This window comes from Vicugna pacos, chromosome 4 (assembly GCF_048564905.1).
Source record: "Vicugna pacos chromosome 4, VicPac4, whole genome shotgun sequence".
NCBI classification, from domain to species: domain Eukaryota; kingdom Metazoa; phylum Chordata; class Mammalia; order Artiodactyla; family Camelidae; genus Vicugna; species Vicugna pacos.
In genome coordinates this window covers 61,368,739-61,383,907 of record NC_132990.1, presented here as the reverse complement: position 1 = coordinate 61,383,907, position 15,169 = coordinate 61,368,739, and the positions used below count along the sequence as shown (strand labels likewise).

The window sequence follows — 15,169 nt, the reverse complement described above, 5'->3', positions numbered from 1 at the left end:
ATAGGCACCTAACTTTCAGAAACTCCGTTTCTTCACTGAAGGCAGTTCTGCTTACTGCAGGAGGTACCTACCAGAGGGCAAAAGAAATGTTGTCTAGAGTCCCTGCCATTCATTCATTCATTCATTTACTCATTCATTCAACAAACATTCAACAACCACCTAGTAAACCCAGTGCTCTGTACTAGGAATACAGAGATGAATAGACTCTAGTCTAGAGGCAATGCGACTGCAACTACAAAATCTTCGTCTTGTAGCTGCTGTTAGTTTCTGGAACTGTCTTTCCAATGGATCTCAAGAAGGTACTGAGGGGTCTCTTTGCTGTGGTGCTGGCTGCAAAGGTTTGATGAAAGAACGAATGAAAGGGATAGGGGAGTGGGAGACCTGGGGAAGCTTACAAAGGAGGGATCTCTGGGTGGATTCAGGGGAAACTCCAAAGGAAAAAAGCAACATTTCTATCTGGGCGAATAAAAATTTAAAAGGTGGCCTTTATTAAGTGCTTTCTCTGTGTATGTTACAGTGATACCTGCTTTCTTTGGATAATATAGAGTCTCTGGCGGCGTGGTCTTGGCACATCTGTCTTATTCTCTGGAACCTCATCCACGCATTGCTGCAGTAAGAAAGCGGGCGGGGTGCTCTCGGCTCGACCCTTGGGAGACGTCAGGCTGGCGGAACCGCGGTTCGGCGGCTGGCGAGGGCGCCCGGAGGCTTTTCGCCCGAACTCCCGCCTTAGCAACGCGCGCCTCGTTGCTAAGGGCGGAGGCGCGAGAGGCTGTGGATGCCCTCGGGGTTGGTGCCCCCAGTCGGCCTCGGCTCCTGGCCCGGCTGGCCCTCTGGTGGGTATGGAGAACAAGGCGGGAGGAAAGGGTGCATATGGCGGGCGGGGAGGTGGGAGCCCTCGCGCTCTCTGAGCCGCAGCCTCCCACCTGGCTGAAGCAGGGAAGGGGTTCCCAGGACCGGCCTTCGGTTGGGTGGCGCTACGCTCCCATCTTGGGCGAACGCCCCCCTCCCCCCCCCCCCCCCGCCTCATCAAAAATAAGCTTTGGCCTTTCGCATGGGAGGGCAAGGGGCATTTGTGATCTGAAAGGCCAGAAAAGAAAAACTGCGCACAGGTTGTCCTCAAACTTGGGGCAAACTTGGGACTTCTGGCCTAGTACTGATCACCTGAATGACTTTGGGCAAGACTCGCTTATTCTCTGGGGCTCGATTTCCCATATCTATACCATTAGAAGTTCAAATCAAACCATTTCCCACGTCCTTGTGGTTTTATTTCTGTTTGAGCTTTGGTTTAGATTCCTTGGTCTCTTAGAGTGTAGGTTAGATGTATGGAGAGGGAGATTTGGGGAGAGGGAGGGAGATATGAAATCATCATTTACGTGAACAGTGGGCCAGAAGTCTAGGGGAATAGGGTCCTGTACCTCAGTTTCGCACCTGTGCGACCTTTAGCAAGTTACAATTCTTGAGTCCCAGCTTCTTCGTGGAAAATAACAGGTGGATATATGCTGGAGTATATCAAAGAATGTTGTACTGCAGAGTTAAAAGAGAATTCTGTGAGTTATGTTTAGAGTGAACACTGGATATATCAAGGCCTTTGGAAGACAGACTGGGGCAGAAATGGGTCCTGGGATTCAGATTTAGGCCTGGTTCCATCTGGAACCAACAAGTACCTTGAGAGCCATTTCCCAAGTCCTCTCCAGCCTTTCCAGACCTGAAATCTGGGACAGGGCAGGGCAACTACTCCCTAAAGAGTTTGTTGTTGGGCAGCTTTAAGGACCCTCATGTTGTAGAGTCCTTAAAAAGCTTCTTGCCAAGCAGACTCCCACCTTAGTATGGCATTCATTCACTGAAGAGATGTTTGCCTTGCATCTTTTCTCCCAGGCTATGCTTAAAGTGCAAATACAAAAATAAGATACTATCTCTCCTCTCAAGTATAGTATATGTTCACAATATAAACAACAGCAGACAACTGAATAGTATTTTCATTTCTTAGTCTACTTCATAATAAACTACAACAACATGGACATATCTAAGTACAAATATTTTGTTCTCAAGCTTTTAAATTGCCTTGCTATATATTATCCAACATAATAACAAATTCTTAGCCTTAGTGTGATCAGTCCCTCTGTTCAGGAGACATAATCGGCTTCAGTTTAATATCCTCTAGACTCATATCCACTTGTATATGTTCTCTGTGCATATCTGTAATGTAAGTTTAATATATGTGTAATAAAAGTAGAAGTAATAAGAGTGAAATTGCTGTTTTCGGCATTGCTATCACTGTTAATCTAGTAATCATGCTAGTAGTCCTTATTTGTTACTAACAGTTTGCCTGGTTGAACTATGAGCTTTAGAGGTACTAGCTTTTATGGAGATGCAATATAGTAAGGTGGTCGAGAGCAAAGCCTCTGGAGTCCGAACGCCTGGATTCAAGTTTAAGCTTTGGCTCTTATTTGCAACTTAATTTGTAAACTTGGGCGAGTTACTTGACATCTCAGTGCTTGATTTTTCCTATCTGCAAAATGAGGATACTAACAATGTCTAGCTCAGAGGCTTGTGGACTAGGTTAAATGATTTAAATATAAAACATTTAGAACAGTCCTTGGCACATTTTAAGTGCTATTTTTAATCTTCACAGAAGCCCAGTGATAGAGTTATTTTCCCATTTTACATATAGGAAACTGAGAGAGAGGTTCAGCAGCTTGCCCTAGGTTGCAGTAGAGTTGTAATTCAGACCCAGGCCTCATTTAGAGGCTAATGCACTTAATTAAATATTATTCTTTTTTGTACTGCTCTTAATTTTTAGAATAAGCTATGCTGTCAACTGATAATTAACATTTATTTGAATTTTAAAAATAGAGTTGTTAAAATGCAATAAAACTGTGTTTCTTCTTTGTAGATGTTTATAATGGAAATTCTGGACTAGAAGTGAAGAGAGCTACCTAATTATAATTTGCAGCAAACAATGTTTCTCCTCACATTTTCCAGATTTTTAAATAAAGAGTTTATATGTGATGATTTTGAAAAGCTCTTCCACTCTCAAGTTCTGTGATTCATGCTTATTAAAGCACTATTTTAAACATGAGAAATTGCCTTTCTCACAAAAACAATAAGCCCTGAAGTAAGCAGTCACCTCTGAAGATTTTTGATGAACAGAAGTTCTATGAGTAAAATAAAAATGTTTAATGATGAGCTTAAACATACCTTATTTTGCATATTTTAAAAAGTTGTATAATTATAGTATAGTTTCCCTAATTATTGGAAATGTGCAAGTTATAAAATCTTGGAATTTTGTAAGATACCTCTTTCTTTGTGAGGAAAAACTACACTTAGCAATCTCTTATTTACCTTGTAAATCTCCTTTCAGTGCAAACATAAGCTTAGACAGAGAAGAGATTAATTTAAGTGTCTTTTCACTAATTATAGAGATTAGGAAGTGGCTGCCTGAACTATTTTCCAAAGGATAAACATTACAAAGCATTGAATACGGCAGCTCACCAAGAAGATCCTACTGGTTTGGGGGTGAGTAATTCTAAATGTTATCTTTTCCTTAGAATGTCCCATGAATACTCTCCAGATGGGAAGTGACTCTCTGAAATACCAGCTAAGAATCCAATTAATTTTAGGCAGAGCCAATCCATTTATAACATTTGCAGTTTCCAGTGACCTAGATCTATGGATGGCATCTGTCCTTAGTTTGATGACAGTGTTGAAAAGTGGGTTAGACTGACAGATGGAAAGCCCTGCAACCTCTGTCTGTCTACCAACAATGCAATATTTCAAGCTTTTTGAAAACTATCCTGGAATTTTTCTTGTGCGCATGCTTGTGTTACCAGGAAAACTGGATTTGCCTCTTGGTGGTTGTCCAGCCAAAAGACACAAATAAGCCAAAGAGCAGGAGAAGAAAGGATTTATTACTTGCAGCAAGCAAGGAGAACACTGGGGATCTTTCCCAAAGCAGTGTCTCTGAACAACAAAATTGGGGAAGTTTTAAGCTAAGGGTGCATGCATATTTATGAAGGGGCTCAGGTGGTGTATACATATTCATGAGGGGCTTGGGCAGAGGAGAATTCAGCATAGAACTGGGGCAGAGGTTGACAAGAGTACCAGCTCTAGTTGATTGAAGTCACTGAGGATCAGCAAAGGTCAGCATCACCATTCATTAGGTTCCAGTTAGTCTGGTGGTTGAATGCTCCAGGGGGTTTGGGATTGTGCAGAATAGCTCAAGAATGTGCCTCAGGCTAATCAAATAGAACTGGGAGTCTTTACAACTGACTTATTGTCTCCCTGGCCTGATCAAGAGCAAGCCTTGTGGCCAGGCTTAGATCACAATGTGACTCAGACCTAAAATGGCTTCTCTTATATCAAGGAACTTACGGCTGGTTCTCTTCCTCTGGGAACCGACCTCCTTCCCTATCTGCTTACCCTTGTGCTTGTTCTAGAGAATCCTGCAATGTCTGACCTGGAAGAGACCTTAGGTTCACTATTTCACAGTAAATGTCTTTGTCACACTGTGCAAGGTAGTTGAGGTACAAAGATGAATACAAGAGGCCTTCCTCTTATGGAGGAGGGAAGTGAGATGAGGCAGGCGGGGCTACAGCCCAGGGCTCTCGATGCCACTCACAGTGTTCTTTTCACAGCATTGCCTTCTGTACTGGTTACCGATTCTTGTCAGGAGGTAAATTCTGGCAACTTCTCAAAGCATAGGCTGAAATTCTTCTGGAAAACTCTGGGGTTTAAAGGTAGTGATATGATTGAGAATACCTGGTGAATTTTAGCTGCCATGGCTCCCTGTAGACTGTTCTTCCTAGAACTAGGCTGATCGCGTTCGGGAGAGGGAGATGTCATGTCCTGGGGCCAGCAGGAATCCTTAGGGTGGCCACTAAGTGAGGGTTCTTGGCTTCTCACAGGGAAGAATTCAAGAATGAGCCGTAGTAAAGGGAAAGCAAGCTTATTTAGAGAGATACACACTCCAGAGGCAGAATGCAGACCGTCGCAGAAAGTGGGAGCAGCTCCCGGACATGGGGTCATAGCGTTTTTACGGGTGACGTAATTTCATAGGCTAACGAGTGGAAGAAATATTCTTGCTATTTTGAGGATTTCCCAGGAATTGGGGCACTGGCCACTTTTTGACCTTTCATGGTCCACCTCAGAACTGTCATGGCCTAAGGGGAGTGGCTTTTAGTATTACAGTGAAGGTATATTAAGCTAAAGGTCAATGACCGGACTGTTCACAAAGCTGCCTTGGTCTCAGCTGGTTCTAGCTGGTCTTTATCGTATCCCAACGGCTGTGCCCCTTCTTCTTTTATCTCGTGTTTGGTCTGTGTCTTGCCCCTTTCCCTCCTGTCTCAGTTGTGCCCATAAGACACTCATCTCCTAGAATTTCTTTAAGCAGAGCCCCAGAAGAAATGGGAACTGAGTACTCCTACCTCCCCATTTTCTTCCCTCTGTCCTCTGGCATCTCAGGGGACAGCTAGCTGCAGAGAAACATGACCCAGAGTAGCTGCGATTAGGTCCTAGCCACATACCTTCAGTCCCAGCAGGATGTCTACACCGGCCACATCTCCCCGTCTCTTTTTCCCTCTGTTTCACCAACAACCAGTATTGGAGCTGCACACAGTCAGTGCTTAGGGGGTGTTTCCTGAATGAGTGTATGAGAGGGTGGTATTATTTTACATTTTTGCAAATCTCTTTACTGTTTGGCTTAAACAGAAGACAGTTGGATTCTCATGTCTGCTTCTGCATTTAGTCTAGTGCAGTATGTTGTGTGGGTTGTAGTATAAGAAGAAAGTCAGGCCTCACGCAGACATAGTTGGAAAAAGGAGGCCCTCACAGACTCCCTGAACGGCTCTCAGGAATCCCCAGCTGTCCTGAGATGACACTTTGAGAACTGCTGGTCAGGTCATTACCTGTATTGTCTCATCTAGTGTCATTATCTCTGCATCTCATTCTTACTACAGAATAACCTCATGACCCTGGCACACTGATTTAGCGAAGTGTCACAGTGAAATTATTTAATAGCAATCTGGCAAGTTAGAAAGGTTATAATCTTTTAGAATAACTACGGCTCCTTTTCAAGAAGCTTCACTAGTGTAAATTATTCATTATTTTCAAATACACACTCTCTGTATTTATTTTGTGGCAGAATATACATAACATAAACTTTATTATTATTATTTTTTAATAGACAATGTTATGCAACCATCACCACAGTCTAGTTCCAGAACATTTTCATTGCCCCAAAGGCAACTCTGTACCCATTAAATAGCCACTCTGCATTCCCCTTTTCCTTGGCAGCCACTAATCTGCTTTCTGTCTCTTTAGATTTAAATAGATTCATACAATATGTGGCCTTCTGTGACCGGCTTCTTTTGCTTAGTCTGTTTTCAGGGTTCATCATGTTATACAGTATGTATCAGTACTTCATCCCTTTTTATGGCTGAATAATATTCTGTTGATAATATAGCATTTTATTTATTCATTTATCCACTGATGGACATTTGGGTTGTTTTCACCTTTTGGCTGTTGTGAACAGTGCTGCCATGAACACTCACGTATAAATTTTGGTTTGAACACCTGTTTTCAATTCTTTTGGCTATATACCCAGAAGCAGAATTGCTGGATCACATGGGAATTCTGTATTTGACTTATTGGGGAACATATTAGTATTTTGTAAACCACTTTTGTTTTTGTTTTTGTCTGCTAATGCTTTCCTGGAGGATGCATTCCCAGGGCCATAAGAGTGAGGCAGGGAAAGGATAATGCATACAATTAGTCTTTTTCAAAAACAAGGAATTATTATTACATAACCATATTACCCACCATTATCGTGCCTAGCACAGTTAACGGTATGTATTCTCCTTTTTACTAAACAGGGAACACAACTTCCAGCAGCCACAAGGTATGTTGCTACGCAGGTGCCATCTGAAATGAGCTCTTCCCCAGAAGGTTTCGTGCAGGTTCTGTGCAGTGATGGGGAAATTGCAAAGCAAACTCAAACACAGCACTTATAAATACAGGTACAGCAGTCCTACCTCGGGATCCCAAGTTTTATCAGGCTGCATTAAAATTCTCAACAAAAGAAAGAGAAGGCCCACAGCGATCACTGATGACCTTCCCTGAACAGTTGGTTTGGCCTTTTTCCTTTTGGATAAGAAACGGTTTAGTAGCTAGCGTCTGCAGCCACACAGAGAGGAGCCCTACATCTTTGGGAGTCATCTCTAGAGTGAGCAAAGACTCCGGCTTCTTCCTTTATCAGATTCCAGTCATTCACTCATTCTGAGCATTTACAGAGTTAATAACACCATTTCCGGCAATGTCAGCGGGTCTGCCTTCTCTACTCTTTTTCTGTCTTTCTCCTCAGCCTGGCCTGAATTGCTACCATAGCCCACACTCTTCTTCCCCTGGCTCCGCTGTGCACCCCATACCATTGGGCCCCTCATTTTCCATCCTCTCTTTAGCAGGCCTGATGGAATTATAGAAGAGAGAATTCAAACTAAAGCTTTTCAAGAGTACAGCCCAGCTCATGTGGATACCGTCTCTGTTGTTGCCGCTTTGAACTCAGACCTCTGTGTCTCTGGAGGAAAAGATAAGGTGGGGTTTGTGGTGATTCCCAGGGAACAAGCTTATTGCAGAGAAGGGAAGATATTTGGAAAGGAAATGCTGGTTTTGCATTTCTGGCAGCAGTGTTGAGTATGTAAAAACATCAGCTTTACAATTAGAAACACTGGGTTTAAATTCCTGCTCTGCCTCTTCCTATTACTTTGGGCAAGTCTTTTAATTCTCCTGAGCTTCAGTCTCCTTATCTGTTAAATGGGGATAGTGATGCCAACTGCACAGAACAGTCATGAGGATTAAATGGTAAGATCCTTGGCACTCTGCCATACCACCCACATGCTTTTTATAAGTGACTAATATCATTATTCCAGCCAATCCATTTTCACACCTATGTGCAGACACAGGACATACCTGTCAGCAAAAGGAGGCTTCTGTTCTCTTCTATGCATCTCTTTTGCCAAAATGTCTGCACTGGGGTGCATCCCAGTTGTCACTTTGAATCTGGTTGCTTTCTCTTCCCCCCACGTATTTGGCTCTATCAGAGCACTCAGAGCTAGGCTCTCAGTAGCAAAAACATTGATTCTTTTGTAGTAAATAATGTCTCTCATTTTCAGTAGTCATTTAGAATATTCAAATTCCATTTTCTTAGTGTATTTCACTGATTCTAAGATACACGTGTTTCCACATTTTAACACCTCTGAAATCAGGATGCATCTAAAAATTGATGATAAAGCACGATATCATAATTTAATTGGCAGTATTTTGTCTCAACATCTATGTCATCTGAGAAATATGGAATTTTATTTACATAATTGTCACTTGTGAGGGGTAGATAGCGCAAGGATTATCCTCTCCATTTTGCAGATTAAGAAACTGGGATTTAACTAGGTCAAGTGCTAACATGCTCCTTCCTCTCATGCAATGCACTACAGAGACTGGGCCAGAGAATGCTTCTGAAATCCTGTTTAAGGGAAGAAACACCCATAACAAAATATTTAAGTGTATACTTGGAAAGAGGATAGAAAGAAAATTCAACAATGATTCTCTCTGGCAGATGGGATTATGGATGAGATTTTTTTTTTTGGAATGAGAAATAGAAGTATGATCTGTTTCACAACAATGTGAACATGCTTAACACCACTGAATTGGACACCTAGAAATGATTAAGATGGTAAATTTAAAAAAAGAGAAAAGTATGATACAGTTAGTGAAAAAAAATCTAATCCCATGTGGATTCTCCTTCAGCATCTACAACCACAGCCTCACCCCAGATCAGTTCCCCTTGGGGAGTGTTATCCCAAACCCATCGGTAGGGTCTGGAGAAGGGGCCCAGTGTCTCTGGGGGAGACAGAGGGACTCAAAGTAGGGGGCTGTGAGGAGCGGTGCAATAATGAAACCTTGACAGCGAGGGAGACATTACGTAGAAAATGGGGTAAAGGCTTATGGTTTCAGTTAAACAGAAATTCAGTTAAACTAAAATATTCTAATGATTCTCTGCAGACAGTGGTGGCCTATAACTGGAGAGCTGGAAATGTGGTGAAAAGGTTCAAAGGACATGAACGTGAAATTACCAAGGTAATTGTCATATGATTATTACCATGAGGAAAATTTGGAACTGAATTAGTATCTAATAGCTCTAGGTAGTAAGAGTAACTATCCAGTGTTAAGGAAAAATGCAGGGTTTCATGCGATGCTGTGAAGCCCTGCTCCAGGACGAGCAGAGCAAACCATTCACTGAGCTGTCGTTATAGGTATTAGACACAATTTGTCTTTCATTATTAAGCCCTTCCTAGCACAGGTGATGAATAGCGGACAGCTGAGAATAACTCTGCCCGACCTAACTTAACAGAGACATGTATTAAAGGGTTACACAGTGTTTACTAGGGCTAGAAAAATGTCACAATCTCCATGCTCAGGAACCTTGTAGTCTAGTTGGGGAAATTTTTTAAAAAGCCAACAATAGTTAAATACAAACTAATTTGTTAAATAGCACTGCAGAGTAGAGTGAGCTTACAGCAAAAATGATAAGAGAATGCCAGTTTCTATAAGTCCCCTCTCAGAAGTGTACCAAAATGAACCAGAAATTCAGATGCAAACTCCATTATAATGAAACTAGGCATCAGCAACCATCACATAGCACAGAGTACATTTCCCTGCCAGACACGGTGTATTTTGAACCAGACTGAGAGCCCGCAAGGCTCTAGCACACTTACCCTCGGGTCTTTTTTCCAGGCAAACAAGCACACACACCAGAGCTTTTTTCTCTTGAGCAGATAGCCTGTGTTCGCAAATCAGACCAGTTCTTCAGCGCCTCTCGCGACAAGATGGTCATGATGTGGGACTTGGAAGGCTCCTCACAACCAAGGCAGCAGTTCTCTGGCCACACCATGGTGGTCACTGGGTTGGCTGTGAGTCCAGGTAAAGTAAATCCGATCTCTTCCCAGCACCGCTGTGCTTTCTGAAAAGCTCTGTTCCGGGCCCATCTCATGGACCGTTTTCCTGCCGTTGTCTCCCAAGACTCATCACAGCTGTGCACTGGCTCCCGTGACAACAGCCTGCTACTGTGGGATGTGGGCACCGGACAGTGTGCCGAGAGAGTGTCAGTCTCCAGGAACCTGGTACGAACTCAGACGTGGTACAGAGCAGGGCAGCAGAAGGGAGCGTGGGGTGAGGAAAGGCCTGGGAGAGAGGTCGGGAGACCCAGGACCAGGCATTAGAGGCTTGGGTCCTACTTACTGCTCACCCCTAACCCTCCGTCAGACCCCAGCCTCTCAGGATTATTCGATTAGATGAGCTCTTAAGGTCTTCTGCTCCAGAGAACAACTCCACTAGTTTATATTGGAGTTTTAAGTGGTGTCCTCACTTATTCCTTCAAGGCATACTTATTCCATATCTTCTGGGGGCCAGACACTGTGCTAGAAGCAGGATCAGTGACCCAGGACACTGTCCGTGTCCTCCAGGAGCTCACAGCCTATGCTTATTGTGTGTTCTGTAACATTATGCAGAGAAACAGGCATGATCTTTTTGCTTTATGTATAATTTGCTCTGTTTATGAAGACCCGTGTTTTCTGGTAGCAGACTCATACATCAGTTCTGCAACCTTTGGGGTTAGTCATACCTGGTTTCGGATCGTGGATTCGTCACTTTTAAGCTGTGTGACCCCAAGAAACTTACTTAGAGTCTCAGTGTTTTCATTTATAAAATGGGGAGAATTCTATCACCTGCCACATTAACATTCCTTTAGTGGTCATCAAATGTCAGTCATAGTCATCTTTTCTGGTTTTGAAGACAACCGCCAGTGGTAAGGTGTGCTGGCCCTGTGCCTTCCATATTTGTGCAAGTTGCTGGGAAGGCAAGAAAATCCTGACACCTTGGGTGGTTTTGAGAACTGTTTCATGCCCGTCCAGCAGAGGGCTGCAGGATAAAGAAACAAGAACGCTTACAGAACCCTGAGAGGCTGTGGGCTAGGGTTTCACTGGTCCCACTTTAAAACACGGGCTGCTCTCTTTAGTGGTTTCAGGCACCAAACACCCATGTGTTTGGGTTTTAGGCACTCTTGAGAGTGCCGGCATGCATTTCAGTACTCACAACTGGCCCAGCTACTACCATTGCTGCTGCTAACCTGGGAGATGCAGGTACAGCATGACTAGTGGGTGTCTGCGAAACATAAAATCCCTTAAGTCAGATTGCTAGTTCAGCATCCTTGAGAAGTGATGGCAGAGAGGCTATTTAGCAAAGTTTACAGGAATTAACAGCAGAGGAATGACATGGTATGGAGAAGTTTTGAAAAGTTTGCTTGTTCCAGGTCACTCACCTGTGCTGGGTCCCCAGAGAACCATATATACTCCAGACTTCTGAAGATAAAACCATCAGGTGGGCTTACTGAGCAGCAGTGAAGGTGTTTCTGGTGAAGGTTTGTGGCACCCATGACTCTGTTCCTACTCTGCTTCTCTACATTGCTGTGCCCTTCCCTGCACCTTCCACCCCTCCGCCCCTTGCTGGTGCTGGGGCCTCTCTGATCTGGCTCCACGGATCATCTAAGTGGAGACTGAATGGCAGGAGGTCAGCTTGTTCTGGTTAGTTTCAAAGCAGGTGATTCTGCGAGGCCCTGTAGTGGGAACGTGTTCAGATTAACCTCAGGGTCAGTGACTTGCTCGTCCCACCCCTTCAAGCTGCCCAAGTCTACCAGCTGCCCTTGCTGGGCTCCAGATGTTCTTGATCACCCAGCCCTCAGGTGAAGCCCTCCCTGTGGAAGCAGGGTCAGAATCACCATCAGGGGAGTCAAATAAGTAAATTTTTCTAGACTAGAAAGCACAACTAGAAACTTTGGATCTCAGAAGAGATTCTACTTAGAAAATGTAGGAATGAGATAAAGAGGTAAAAATGAGATAAGAGGTAAAACAAAACACTCCCCAGTGGATCCCATGGCCCAGGCTGGCCAAGACCTGTAAATGCTTTGTATCTGATTCTGGAACGATGACTGTTCCTCTCTATCATGATAACGTCTTTATAAAAAATTTTAAATCACAATCACAGGCACAGAAATATCCTGTCTGTTGAAAGTAGTATCCCAAAGGACCAAATTAATAAATTAACTTGTACAATGAAGATGCTTGGTCTAGATTCCTAGTAATTAGATCTCAAAATAGAAAGAACTCAGATGTCATTCAATCTGGTTATTTCCTGCCAGCTTTGGAATCTCTGAGACTGATCTGGTTCATGTTGCTGTTTTTAGGTAAATCGTGACATTCCGAAGCAGCAAAGAGCCAAGACTTTTATGTTGGCGGGCTATTCCAGGTGCATTTCAGCACATTTACTGCAAACCAATTTCCTGCTGTAATTTCTTTCAGACTGTGGGACAGTCGGGGGCTGCAGGTAGCTCATGTATTTCCCATAAAGCAGCACATCCAGACCTACTGCGAGGTCAGTGAGGATGGACGCAGATGTATCTCCTGCAGCAGCGGCTTTGGAGGAGAAGGCTGTGAAGCCACAGTAAGAGACTGTGTGGGGTCCAGGTGTTGGGTTGCTGATGAGAAATTACTTCCTCTGGGCTCATACATGTTCTGGGCTACACAGGCAGGCTCTTCTAACGTCTCAGGCTATTGCAAGTGCATACTGTTAGCGCTTCTTTGCATTTCAGATGCTTCTTTCCAGAAACATCCATTGCCTAGGGCTCTCTGCATTGGTCATAGAAAGACAAATGTGATGAGAGTCAAGATAGAAAGGTGCTAAACACAGAATCAGCCTGCTAATGTCCCTCCTCCCAACAGAGCTTAGAAAGGGGAAGAACCAAGTACATCCGTATTGTACATGTGGCCACAGTAAAGGACGTCCAAGCTCTTCAGGAAGTTCGGAGCTCCAGTGTCAGTCAAGGGCCCACCCCACCCCTTACCCATATATTTTTCCTTGCAATTAATTTCAGGATAGATTGCCTAGGCTCCTCCAAATTACCTTAGATTCTTAATTGTAGAATGTCAGTTAAAAGGCTTATCTAGTTAATCCAAATAGAACATTTAGAACTCCCATTTTATCAAATATTCATTATGTGTGAGGCACTGGGCTTAGCACATTCCATGCATTATCTCATTAATCCTTAAAACAACCTCATGAGTTAGGTATTATTATAGTTCCCATTTTACAGATGAGGAAATAGAGACATCTCTTGTTGAAATCTCTTGTACAAGACCACACCTCTAGTAAGTGGTAGGTTGAGGTGTTGAATTCCAGGCTGTTGATGTAGCATCTCGTCTCCAAGCATTTCCAACTCCTGCAACTGTTCCCTGGATGACATGGTGTCCAATGATTTCATTATTTTCGGACACAATTCCATTTGTTCCCTTCCATGCATGTTATTTGCCAGGTGTGGTCTGATTTCTATCAACAAGAGTGGGCTGGCATGACTGTCGCCTCCCTTATAGCATCTAGTCTTCCTATACTGAGATTCAGCATCTAGGCATTAAATCAGAGGGTTTGCACCTGTATGTACTTCTCATCCACAGATGCCAAGAGGCTGATATAAGGCAGCTCGTGAGCTGTCATAGAAAGTAGGCAACCCCCTACTGCCCCACTGGGCTGTAGGACTGGGAACTTTCACTTCCCTAACCATGATGTTAATGGGGAAGGAAGCAACCCTCTGGCACATCCTTAACCCAGATTATTTGAGACCTAATTGATGCTCAGAATAGTCACTGCGTGGCTGGATGTTTGGATGTGCGGATGGGATGGATGAAGATAAGGGGTGGCCATGTGAGGAGGTAAGTGGAGGGAAGAGATGCATCATGAGAGGGTGGTGAGACGGGTATCAGTGAATGAAGTATATATGAAGCTAGAGAAATATGTATATGTGAGCTAGCCTCTGTCACTACTTTGCAGTTGTGGGACCTACGGCAGACTCGGAACAGAATCTGTGAGTATAAGGGGCATTTCCAGACTGTTGCATCCTGTGTCTTTCTACCAAGGGCATTAGCCTTGATGCCTGTAATTGCTACCTCATCACATGACTGCAAGGTGAAGATCTGGAACCAAGATACTGGAGGTAAGGAGCCATCTTCCTTGTCCCCCTCCTGCTCCTTTCTATAGTTGAAGTCTTGGGGTTGACTTGCCTGCCAGTTCACGTTCCTCTGAAGCACATGATGCCTCTCATTTGGGTTAGATGCACGTAGTATGTGCTTTATTTCTGTGGGTTTCTCACAAGGATGTTTCAAGATATTGCACTCTTGGCCTAACCTGCAGGCTCCCCCTCCCTCCCCAGCCTGCCTCTCCACCTTGTCTCTGGATGGATCAGGACCCTTGACTTCCCTGGCTGTTGCTGACACCACCTCCTCATTGTGTGCAAGTTTCAGCAGAGGAATTCACTTACTCAGGGTGGACCACAGCCAAGGGCTGGAACTGCGGGAAGTGGCAGCATTCTGAGGCCACGAGACCTTCCCTGGACAATAGCAAACTGTGGCCCCTCCTTTCTCAGTGTGACTGTGTTTGTCCCTGTTACCCTGGGAGGGCAATGTGGGGCTGGTGTTCTTTGCTTAGGTTCCCTTAGAAGGTATGGCAGTGTTAGAAGTCAATTTAAGTCCAGTGGTTCAAAATCAGGTGCACAGATTAGAAACATAAGGTTCTCAATCTAAGTTAAATCCAAATCCAGTTTCTCATGAGCTTTGGGGACTGCTCTTCAAAAAAAAAAAGTTCATGGCTCAGAACACAGGGTCTGAGTCTATTGAACTGACCTTTTCCATGTCTCTACAAAAGAAAAAAATGCAGAGGGGAGAGAAACTCTGTTTTGGTTGCCTCACAATTATCTGACTGAGAAAGAATAACACATAGAGGAAATGGATTGTAGACATGAGATTAAGCTCTAATCACTGACCCTTAACAATGTGAAAGATCAAAGTTAGGGCAAGAAAGCAAAAGCCTTGGCTTCTCCTCGGAGTCGCGGAGTGGGAGGAGGCAAACCCTGCCTGCCCTCGGAAGCCTCCTACACGGGTGCTGGGGCTGCGTGAAAATGAGACCTGAGACGGCTCGAGGAGGCTGACGACCACAGCCCTCGCCCAGGGTTACATGAGTTATCAAACCTGTTCTGTGGATAAGAAAACGGAGAGATTAAAGCTTAAATTTTTCATTTGTA

General features: G+C 43.9%; 1 protein-coding gene across 6 annotated transcripts; it reads left to right on the top strand.

Annotated features, from left to right (window-relative positions):
- Positions 1 to 703: 703 nt before the first annotated feature.
- WDR31 (WD repeat domain 31) lies at positions 704 to 15,169 on the top strand. 6 transcript variants are annotated; one of them, XM_072959950.1, is made up of 11 exons: positions 704 to 833; positions 3,421 to 3,516; positions 6,870 to 7,013; positions 7,458 to 7,587; positions 9,052 to 9,126; positions 9,825 to 9,969; positions 10,069 to 10,169; positions 11,357 to 11,424; positions 12,402 to 12,543; positions 13,924 to 14,086; positions 14,303 to 15,169. In XM_072959950.1, the coding sequence occupies exons 3-11, from the start codon at positions 6,967 to 6,969 to the stop codon at positions 14,461 to 14,463; spliced, it is 1,032 nt and encodes a 343-aa protein (XP_072816051.1). In that variant the 5' UTR covers positions 704 to 833; positions 3,421 to 3,516; positions 6,870 to 6,966; the 3' UTR covers positions 14,464 to 15,169. The 6 variants fall into 6 exon arrangements, with proteins under 6 accessions (XP_072816051.1, XP_072816050.1, XP_072816052.1 ...); XM_072959949.1 differs by having other exon boundaries at positions 7,455 to 7,587; XM_072959951.1 differs by having other exon boundaries at positions 7,455 to 7,587; positions 14,284 to 15,169.